Source organism: Stegodyphus dumicola, chromosome X1 (assembly GCF_044657685.1).
Source record: "Stegodyphus dumicola isolate Sdum_Otavi_A_Nest chromosome X1, ASM4465768v1".
Lineage (NCBI taxonomy): Eukaryota > Metazoa > Arthropoda > Arachnida > Araneae > Eresidae > Stegodyphus > Stegodyphus dumicola.
In genome coordinates this window covers 76,920,924-76,933,057 of record NC_140780.1, presented here as the reverse complement: position 1 = coordinate 76,933,057, position 12,134 = coordinate 76,920,924, and the positions used below count along the sequence as shown (strand labels likewise).

Sequence of the window (12,134 nt, the reverse complement as noted above, 5' to 3'; positions counted from 1 at the left end):
GGCGTAGGATAAAAAAAAAACTTTAGTCCTTCAAGGGATCACCCTCTTGGTGAGAGGGGGGGTCAGGATCCTGGGGCCCTGGTGATGTTCCTCCTTCCTTTCCTTCTTCCTCTTTTCCTCTTTTCCTTCCTCCTTTCCTTTTTACCTCCTGTCCTTATCTGTTCCTTTTTCATTTTTTCCCTCCCCGGTGGTTTCCTTTTTGGAGGTTGGGGCTCAAAATGAGATTCTGTAACATCCCTTTGTTTCTCACAGAGAGAAAACTGCCTATGCATATGCCATGTGTTGTGATCTTTTAAGAAAGGAGGGTTCTGGTAGTTGAGGGTGAGGTACTGTCTGTCCCCTATGCTCTGCTTTGGCCTCTGCTTCAGATCGATACAGATGTCACTTAACTATTCCTCCTAGTGTCAGTTGGCTGGTCACTAGCCCTTATTGTCAGTGGCTTGGGATTAAGCTTTCAGGAAAGTTGACTGCAGAGCATCAGATTACATATAGACCCAGTTAGCTGTGATGCATGCATCCCCATGTTGACTCTGTGATGGGTGAGCCATCAAGTCCAAATTTCTCTTATTTTGCAAACATGGCTCTTTCTAAAGCCTCTCAATTATTATTAAAACAAAAAAAGTCATTTAACTAATGTCAAGGAAACTTCTACCAATCTGTCACATAGGTTTCTTACTTTGTGCAACACAAAATGGTGAACTACTTAAAATGGCACCATTCCTAATAAACTAGTACAGTCAAAAGTCGTTAATTCGGACACCCATAATCCGGAATGATCTATAATTCGGACCTCAAAGCTAAAAACTTTCTGCGCATGCGCCGCGTTGACGCGTGCGCATAGGCGTTTAAGCGTGTGCGTAAGACCTTTACGACTGCTCATTTGCGTGTGCACAAGCGCAGAATACATTTTTGCTGTGCGTTTAATGTATAACGGACGGTATAAGCTAAAATTATCTAATTGTGTATTTTAGTTAATGTTGATGATTGCGTTGTTCCTTAATCTTCGAATTGGATCCGGCTTATTATTTTTTGCAGACTGTAAGAGCAATTTTATAAAAGTAAGCTTGAACTTTTGATTATGTCAAATAGAATTTCCGATATATATTTACTAATATGTAATTTGTATCTACAAAGCGAAAGTATGTTTTGAAATCCGAAATCTGTTTATCAATTTCATGCCGCGGATTGGAAGTTGATCTGTCAGCACTATCCTTATCTTCAAAGCAGATGTTTTTATTTTATTTGGCTTATAATTCCTTACTAAGTGTAGTATTTCATGTCGATGTACTCCGTGTTTGATATGATTTAAATCAAGTTCCTCGTCATTATAATTCGCTTCCGATAGTGAAGAAAGTGACCCAGAGGTTATTGAAAACGAAAACATTTCGATTGACAAATTAGTCGGTATTCTCAACACAGCAATTATAGGACTTGAACAGCAGAACTTTGTAACTAAACAAGAAATTATGTCTGTTTAATAGAATTAAAGAGAAAGTATTATCACATGAAACGAAGCAACTTACATTGAAAGAAATGTTTAATAAAGTAAACAAATAAATATTAAGCTTTTTTCTTTTTGTAAATTTTGATACCCTTTAGATCATAATTGTACTTTATTTCATAAATTACGGTTTCATATTTTTAATTTTGTAATTTCTGCATGCCATCTTACCAGATTTAAACTGATGATCTATAATCCGGAAAAATCGATAATCCGGAATCGCCGAAGTCCCGACGAGTCCGGATTAACGACTTTTGACTGTAAATGGAAAACCTACCTAAAACGCACACTTTTTCATAACTACATTAAATTTCAAAATCAACTTTTTAAACAAGTCAGAGGTCTTTCAATGGGGTCCCATTCCAGTACATCGCTGTGTAATACCTTTTTATTTATCAAAGAATTTAACTTCCAAAAAAATCTACAACAAGAATTAAATTACTACAAGCACACTTACAGATATATAGATGTAATTGTAATAAGATTGTATACTCCGAGATTTATCCAAATTGCCTTACACTTAATAAAACTAATAATTCACAAAATAGCATTGACTATCTTGATCTTCAAATTATTAACTACAAAAAAATTTTACTTTTTGACAAAACAAGAAACTTCAGTTTCAATACTAACAAATTAATAAATTGGAATTCCAACATATCCAAAAAAGTAATTAACAATACAATAATAAATCGAATACAACGTATTAAAAATATCTGCACAGACACGATAGATCTACAATGTGAAATTTTGCTTCTTATTAAAATTCTCAAAAATAATCTAATACCTAATCAATTTATTAACCATTGCCTTAAAAGAGCAGGCATTGAATACTCACTCTAAATCATTTAACTGATAGGGATATGATAATTTGTTCCTAAACCTGAGAAGGGAGTATAAGTTGGATGACTGTCAGTTGAAGGATTTGTACATAATGTAATTACAAAGCTGTATATAATGTAAAAAGCTAATTGTCTTTAGACTTATGCTGTTACTAAAAAAACGGGCCTATTTCATAATCTTTAGTCTGTCAAATAGCTCTTTGACAATGAAAATTCTTTTTTTTTTTTTTCCTAATTTCTTCCTCATTACAACACGACAATTAGCCAGAAATTAATTAATTTCCATTCACTAGTATATTCAAAATTTTAACAGATGGTTTCACTCACATGAGAACTCCACAACATACGTCTCTCAAGCATTCCTAGTCACTCCCTCTCCCATAAATTACTTCACACAAGTTTCTCTGCCTGAAATAATTCAAAGCCCCCGCTGCCGATAAAGAATTTCGGACACACAACTCTTCTGAGTAAGACGCGAAGAAAACACTTTGCCCACTTCCCACTAGAAAGAACATAAAGAACTTCCCACTAGAAAGACATAAAAGGCCAGAAAAAGCATTAATTAGCCACTAGAAAGTTAATTAATGCTTTTTTCTGGCCTTTTATATCTTCATGCACATTCCCTTTTCTTATGATATATATTTTTAATTTAAATTTTTATTTTTTGATTTGTTTGTGCAAAGATAGCATTATATTTCTTATATTTCGTAATTTTCTAATGTTTATTTCAATTACTTTGAGTTCTATTTCATAATGCCAATTTCCAATGTTTAATTTTTTACAAATAGTTTTTGCATTAAAATGCATAAACACGAGGGTGTTGGGGGACAATTACTCAAGTAATTTATCAATTTTACTGCATAAATTGCTTTTCACTCAAAATTGAATTAGCGAAAATGCTTAATCAGAATGAGTTCTTTGGTGCTCTGCATTGGTTCTTGATCCCTTCAATTCACGGAAATATTTGGCCTAACTTAAATTGCCAGTTTGGCATCACCTATTACTTGAGTAAAGGATGAAACACCTTCATATTTATTTCTTAATTATTGTTCATTGAACAGGAGTTGGTTTGTTCCCCTTGAAAAGTCAACTAATTTCCGATCAATAGCAATGATTACTTGCTTTTAATTTAATTTCTTTTTACAATTCAAATTTTGTTATTCATGATTTAATTCAAGTCCCCGTTAAACATTTTTAACAATTTACATTCAAGTTACTTTAAAACAATTTTCGGAATTAAACTTGCTAACTATGGATTCACTCTTTTTAGATAATTCTACAAAAATGAATCTTAGGAGATAATATAATCAATATTTCTTTAGTAAATAAATTATATATATATATATATATACACTGCTGGCCGTAAAATTCTACACTGGGAAGAAAAGTGAATACCAAATTTATTGTATGTATACAGTTTAGCTGGAGGAAGACAAAATTAAATTTGCAGGTAATTTGAGAAACTTGTGCTGAATTCAGTACACAGATCTGCCACATCTGGCAGTAACGAGCTGTAATCTGGCTGGGTATTGAGTCAAGCTGGTCTTGGATGACAGTAATGAGTATCCATACCATGCGGCTTCAGATCTATGTTAGAGTTCATCAGCTGTGGCTAGAGACAGACGATATGCTCTGAAACTGATTCAAAGAACCAATTCGCTTTACTGAGCAAGTGATCTCTGAACTAGCAAAAATGAAACAATAGTTCTTCAGCAGTTCATGGAGAGCTCTTGTTGGGAAGTGTGCCAAAAACTTAATTCCTCTTATGTAAACACTAATAGTCTTTCCTTTATTATTTGGAAACATCTCAGACCTTTTATTTGTGTGTGTGTGTGTGTATGTGTGCTTTTGGTTTGCTTATGTTCTGTCTGGTATTTAAAAAACAAATCACTAAACTTTCCACCACCCCTGTTTGCAATTGGATGGAGTCACCCCCCTCCCCACCTGACAGTGCAAGGAACTGTTTAAAGTGCATAGATTATAGGTGCTCAGTTCCTCCTTGGACTCCCAGCTGTTATCGCTCTGCTGCTGCTTCTCTAGTCACAGATCTTGGTCCTTTGGGGTCTTGATTATTTGCTCTTTCAATCTCTCTTTCTCTAGCTGCAGATCTGTTTCCTACAGAGTCTTCATTATTTTCTCTTTTCATCACTCAGACACTCCTGCTCTAGCCGCAAATCTGGCTCCTGCGGAGCCTTGGTTATTTGTTCTTTTCTTTTCCTCATAGCTCTTCCTTTGAATTTCATTCAATTCTTTAGGTATGACCTTTTATCTGCACTATTATCGCAACATTTATATAAAATAATAAATTATATAGAATAATAAATTATATTTTTATTTATTTACTTATTTTACTAATGTCTTGTAGTCAAAGGCTATAAATTTCTCTTTAATATTCTTTAGAATTAATATATATTTATAAACATAAATTTTTCTATCTGATATATTTTTTCAATGTTGCAGAACAAAATGCTGGCCCTACGGGCATGGAAAAACTTTGAGTGATATTTACTATCATTTTGCCAAATTAGCTAAAAAGGGAAAATGTCAGCATTATTAACAGACAATTTCCTAGTCTTTGGGATCTGTTTCCAATCTAAAAATTTATTTTAACACTGTCTTTTGTAGTAGCAACAAAATATTGATTACAGTAATAAAATTATGTAATCTATAACAAAACTGAGTTTAGTTTTCACTATTTTTTAAATTTTCTTAGCATTTTTTGTTCCAGAATTTTATTATTGTTTTATATAGAAAGGTGTATTTAGGAAATCTCAGAAGTGCAATTGAAAGGAATCAGTCCAGGGAGTGAGCACCTTTATTGTGTAAATTCCAATGATCCTTGTTTGATTCTTTCTGCTTTTCTCCCATGCTCTTGCTCTTGATCCGTGCCTGTTCTGAGCACATTCATTAAGGTCATTGTTAGTGAGTAGTGAATGATTAAAAAGAACTAATTTACTTCAAAGGAGTGGTTTTGCCCATTCGTAGTGGTGGCATGCCAGTTCCTCAGCAACAGCATCTCTTGTAGAAAAATGCAACAATGTACACCTTGAAGATAGGGCACAGCCATGGGCGTTAGCATGTTAGAAATGTAACAGCAGCTGTCCATATGATTGGCTTTGTGAGCAAGAGGTGGCTAGGATATGTACCCAGTGGCACTGTGTCTGTGTGAAATGACAAATACAGGCTTTAAATGTTCATTCTCCTCGGTGCCTCCACACTAAATGCATTCATCCTGATGCTGTATATAGAACTGGGATTTGTCAAAAAAGACAACATGGTGCAATTCCTGTGTCTAGTATTGTCAATCATTGCACCACTGTAAGTACTTCTATCCCTGCTGCCCTTTGTGCTACAGCAGTGATCACTGCACTGATTGTCCACACTGCTTCAGTCCATGTAGCAGTGTGCACTGTCCATGTAGACACTTGTCCTGCACATGAGCTGAGTTCTTGACTTAGAGCATGTGCCATGCCTATATGATCCCGCAAGGCCAAAGGGGAACCATGTCTGTCCTCTCAGCTATTTTCGGCTTAGACCATTGAGATCTTGCATGGCATTCACTATGGCTCTTCAAGGTCCATTGATTCCATACTCACTTAACAGTCATGTGATCCCAACCAATATAAGCAATGTCATGGAACAATAAACCTCAACCCTGATAGCCCACAATCCTGCTCCATTCGAATTCCAACACATGCTGGTAAGCGTTTCTCCCTACATGAGGCATAACATGACGTTTACACAACCAGTGTTCAAATACGATTTACAATTGAGAAACCTGCTGTGCATTCTTCCCATTTATACACAATTTAGATGGTGTTACTCATATCTGCACATGCATTCAAATTTGCATATCCTTTCATTCAAATTTGAAGTTTGTTGCATGCCATCTTTATGGTCAGTTTTGTGTAGATTAAATAAAATTGTAAAAGCTCCATATTCTGAAAACTTGACATTTCTGAAATTGAAACCAGTAAGAAAGAGGAGTATCTCGTTTATCTTTTTAAATAAAAATGATATTTGCAGTTTCCCATCTAACGTAAGAGATAGTTACCTATGTATATGTATGATGGGTAAATTAAAAAGGATTGTAAACAATCCAAATTCTACAAACCAAACTTTACTGAAGTAAAAATCAGTAGGGTGGAAAAGTATTTTTTTTTCTCTTTTTTACATGCAATCTTTTATCTAATAAAGTCGTCTTTATTGGCAAAATAAAATTTGGAAAAAAAAAAAGAAAAAAGAAAGAAATAGCGAGATATTTCCAGTGTATATACTGCTGAAGAATTTTACTATCATTGTTACTTTTTTCCAGTTTTTGATTACTATATGTAGGTAGGAAAATTTAGAATGAAATTCTGCAGCCAATATAGTGCATGGCATTAGAAGTGTGTTTTGTTCTTTATATTCATGATGTAAATATATATGGGAAAAAAAACTAATATTCAAAAACACAAACATTCTGTTAGGAAGTAAAATTGAAATTAATGTAAGCCAGGCGAACAGCAGATATTTTATTAATAAACTTGCTACTGAAAAATATAAAAATAATATTAATAAATATGGTTTGTGACCAGTTTAACTGATAAGCAGCATATGTTATAATTTAAAAGACAGAAGATAAATCTTATACGTTATGATTTGGCAAAATTTTATATGCTTCTATCTAATACAGGCTATTTTTTGTAAAGTAGCAGTACTACTTTCAGGCATAGATAGAATTTTTAACATAGTATTACTGTAATTTAAATACTTGAAAAAAATTAAGCTTTTCCTGAATTCTACATGGTGTTATATATCAATCATACTGGATTAATAAATAAAATATTTACGGTTATAAAACTTGTGGGCGAAGGAAATTGCCAAATGAAGATAAGATATCAACTAAAAAGACTTCTGCTCCAATTTTAGTTCTTAGTGTCATAGCATCATATCATAATTTTCTCACAAGTTGTACTGATTAATATGTTTAAACTTTATATTCTCAGAAAAAGAGTATTAAACTCCCTAAATTGAATTTTGGCTGCCTAAATTTGGGTTTGTTATTTGGAAATTCAAGGAAAATATTAACACTTTCTAAAAACATTGTTTACCTACCTTCCAAATTCAACAATTCAACATTAAATAATTTTATTCAGAAGAATTTTTTTTTCCAACTAGATGTAATTCTTTGCATGTAATGATTTTTCAGAGAGCCAGATGAAATTAGTTTGGAGTTCATAAGAATTTCTTTTATTTGTATTTTATATGCAAACTATTAATTTCTTGGCGTACCCTTGTATTTTCTTTTGTTCACCATTTTCTTAATGTGCTTCCTGTGTTTTTTCATTGTTTTAGCACATTGCCGACCTCATTGATTGGCCCAGTCTGTAGCATTCCTATACTGTCTTTGTACCGAGAAATTACTGCTGATGATCTGTTGGAAAGGCCTTCATCTGATAGTACTCGTATGTTTATTTTGATGTCTCTAATATAATGGTATTCCTTATTTTTTTGTGAGTGAATGTGTTTAAGATAAATACACTCTAGAAAAAAATATTTGATTTAATGTTTATCTTAAGTGCATACACACACAACTTTGGAATTAAAAACTGGCCGACAAACTTGCTGAGATGAATAATTCACCAAGGTATGTATGGAGATTACATAGGTATGAACATTCTCAAACTCTTCTAACATGCATTTATCTCACAAAAATATGTTCATCCTTTCAGTTTATCAACTTTTATTTGAAAGAAAAGTTTTACTGATTATCAAAAATGTCTTCTGTTCTTCAACTTATTCATCCAACTTCCCTTTACCGATCCTACACATTCCTCTGTAAGTTATCACAGATACATTTGGGTAATGAAAATGGCTTTATTTTGATCAATTGATTTTTGTCTCTCCATTTAAGAATTGCTTTTCATTGTGTTTTGGACATAGGTAGAATTGATTTATCTGTGTACACTCCTGCTAAAAAAATAAGCAACAAAGGGAAAGCATAGAATAAAACAAAACCAACCCAAGTAGTGAAATAACAGGAGTGGCAGATTTTTAAAATTTAGGTGTCTGTTGGTATGATTTAGGATCCACAGATTCTGCACCAGGTGGCAAAATGTGTACCACCAGTCCAGAATGTAATCTCAGACACAGAACAGCATTTGTACTATTGTACTAAGTCTAGTTTTAGGTTTTTGCAGTATGATACTCAATATGAAATAATTAAAGCATTGTTTAGAAAGCAATGTATTTACTATTTTCTATTTGAAGTCTAATTCTGCATTTCATATCATGGCTGTATATATGTAAATTTACTTAACTGTGTTTTATTAATAGTACATGCACATTTAACTGAAGAGTCATTCTGTTTTACAGCATTTCTGGTGGTTCAACAAGAATCAAGTTGCTGGATTTTAAGTTCTAGTCTGTGCTCGCTAATATGTTTAAGATAATTTTTTCTGTATAATGAGTAACCTATTCTAATTCTTATTTTATAAGTCTTCTATATCTCTTACTGATGATACATCATATAATTTTGTTTAGAGCAGATCATGTCACCGTATCTTGCCACTTTTTCTCGAATATTCAATGAAGTAGATTTTGCTGATATTCTTCGGGTAAGTGTATTATTAATAGCCATTTTGTGTAACAAGCTGTATTACATGTATCTGTTATTTAATTGTGAGCATTTTCATAACTGTGGGAAATGTTTAAGTAAGTTAATTTTCTTCTCAGAAGGCAACAGAGCAGAAATAAACATGCTTAGTGAGCTAAGACAAGACCTTATCCACAAGTCTGCTCTATTTCAACAATTTTATTCTCTAAATTGAATGCTTAAAAATTTTCAGTGAGATTCAAATATAAACAACTCGATGACCCACTGATATTTTGTCATATAAACAATTTTCATAGCATTTGTTGTATGAATAAAAACATTATCACTCTGAAATTGTTTGTTCCATATCCCCCTAGCTTATCAACCAATAGTCATTTGTCCTCCAAAGTACATATATAATGTTTCAATGTTTAATGAGCTCTGGTAAAGACTAGAGTTATTTGGCTACTGAAGTTCAAATTCCTTTCCTCGTGTTACATTACAGTAGTATGTTTCATGGCTTTCAGTAATTTCAAGGTCATTGCAATCCCCCCCCCCATATCTGAGATTAAGAGAATACCATTTTGACCAATAAGAGATGCAAATACAAGACCATTCTAGTTTGTAATTTGTAACAGGGTCTCAGAACAGATTTCTTTCTAATTTTGCTGTAACTTTACATAACCTTGAGTATAAAATCTAATATGTCAGTCATAAAATGTGAAAATTTTTTACTGTGCTTCACTTTTATTTTTTAATGTTTGCTAAAGGTTTTCAACAGCATATCAGATAAAACATTTGCCAGTTTGCCAGTTTAATGCAGCCTAAACTCATCTATTCTGTTTGATTGATCTGTTTGATTGATGTACACATTCACAAAAGACCAGTTCATTGTAAAAATGCTGCTCAATATCATTCAAATCAGAGCTTTTTTAAGCCAACTTTTCTACACTTTCAATACTACTCATGTCTTTCTATTTCTTTAATCGCAGTGCCTTGGAGGGCAGGTTAAATCCAACTCTTTGTTCAATATGTCTAGTGTAATGAACTTTCTTTTACTATGTAACAGTGTTCCTGCTAATTTTTTATTGCTCATACGCAACTTTATTTTGATCTTTGCAACTTTTTTTGCTACAATTATTGTTTCATTTGCTTCTATTTTTCACTCTTAGTTTCATGTTTAAATTAATTCTATCTTATTTACATTCATTATTTTCAAAAACACATATATTTTAAAAACTATTTATTAAGTATAAAAATTTATGCATTTAGAGGCTTGTAAACATAAAATATGTACCTGCACATAATTTAACTCTAATAGTAATAATGTTCAGTTTTATGAAAAACGGTGCTATCTTTGTAGAAGTGTATAAAAATTTCTCTTCTATTTTTTAAATTTAACCATTCAGCATATATACAATCCAAGTTTATTCTGTTTCTCCTACTAAAATATATTTTTTGTCTAAGTTGATCTTTCAAATGATTTCTTTGATTATCTTTTATTGAATTCATTAAACTGAAACATTGTTCAAACTAGAGGCCAAACATGTTCCACCAGTATTCTTTCAAGAAATCGTTCATTCTTTAATGAAAGCATTACCATGTCTGAAAAATTTGTCATCAATTTACGCTTAATTTTTTCACATGCCACAAGTTTAAAGTCATAATATTGTAATGCAATTGTTTTATCTGTTAATGTGTTACTGTATTTTGCATATAATTTTTCAACTAGTTCTATGCCATAATTGAAATCACATGCACTTAGTGCTATGAAATCAAATCCTGCCCATTCTTGTACTTCATTTTCAGAAATTATTTCTTCTAAATGAAAGCAAAGCAAATTTATAAAAATTTACATAGAATTAGTGTCAATTTCAATAGAGTACAAAGTCTGAAATCTGGATGTCCATTATCCGGAATGACCTCAAAGCCACAACCTTTTTTTTTTTTTTTTTTTTTTTTCTTTTTGTATGCTTTAGGCATGCGCATTTAATTTTTCCTTCCATAATAAAAACTTGTGGAGATTTTCATATAAAAATTCCGATTCTTAATTTCACTTAGGCGCTAAGTAAAATACCTTATTATAAAAAAACATTGTGTAAGCATAATTTGTGAGATTAATAATTTGGCTTCATAGCTGAGTGTCTGCATGACATTACATCTCAAACCGAAACATTCACCTATTTTATATCCCTGTTCCCAACCTGGCAAGTCATTATTTATTATATTTTGCTTCCATCACCGCACGTTTATCAATACATGACAGCTTCAGTAATAACTCATGCAGTGATGTCTAAACCTTTTTTTTTATATCAGTAATTGAACAACAAGTGTAAGGCAACCTTTTCTACTAACATTATGCTTGGTGATGATTATAGATTTTTAAATGCTCTAAGAAATGTTCACGAGGAAAAATTCAATAAAAATTTCTTTTTATATGCTAAAATTAGATTTTGTTAATGAAACTCATAGGCAAAATTATATAATTATCTATTTCAGTTAATGTTGCAGATTGCGTTGTTACTTAATCTTCTAATTGGATCCGTCTTTTTTTTTTGCAGACTGTTAGAGCAATTTTATAAAAGTAAGCTTGAACTTTTGATTATGTCAGAAAGAATTTCCGATTCTGAAGCTACCAAAGGATCTACAAAGCGAAAGCATGTTTCGATGTCCATCAAACAAAAAGTGAAATTGCTGCAAAAAATGGATAAAGGCATATCCTTTGATTCTCTAATCATTCCAAAATCTGTTTATCAATTTCACGCTGCTCTGCGAAGGGGGGGGGACGTCGCAGCACGCAATGAACTGGAAGTTGATCTGTCAGCAGTATCCTCATCTTCAGGGCAGATGTTTTTATTTTATTCGGCTTATAATTCCTTACTAAATGTAGTATTTCATCTCAATGTACTCTGTCTTTGATATGATTTAAATCAAATTCCTCATCATTATAAATGTCACGAATACACATCAAATAGTTTTCTGGTTGCAATTTTCTAATATCGACTATGCGAAATGTATGCTTTACGCATGCGCGCATTGAAAGAAATGTTTAATAAAGTAAACAAATAAATATAAAGCTTTTTATTTTAAAGTAAACAAATAAATATAAAGCTTTTTTTTTTTTTTTTTTTTTTTTTTTGGTAAATTTTGATACGCTTTAGATCATAATTGCTCTTTATTTCATAAATTACGGTTTCATATTTTTAATTTTATA

General features: G+C 32.2%; 1 protein-coding gene across 5 annotated transcripts in view; it reads left to right on the top strand.

Moving 5' to 3' along the window:
- LOC118190830 (nephrocystin-1-like) overlaps nt 1-12,134 on the top strand; it is a 129,881-nt gene that overhangs the window by 99,358 nt on the left and 18,389 nt on the right. For 3 of the 5 annotated variants that reach the window (XM_085808277.1, XM_085808278.1, XM_085808279.1), the window contains exons 18-19: nt 7,681-7,790; nt 8,869-8,942. In XM_085808277.1, coding sequence (XP_085664403.1) covers nt 7,681-7,790; nt 8,869-8,942 — 184 coding nt within the window. The remainder of the gene's footprint in view (nt 1-7,680; nt 7,791-8,868; nt 8,943-12,134) is intronic. The other 2 variants (XM_085808280.1, XM_085808281.1) reach the window with 2 other exon arrangements.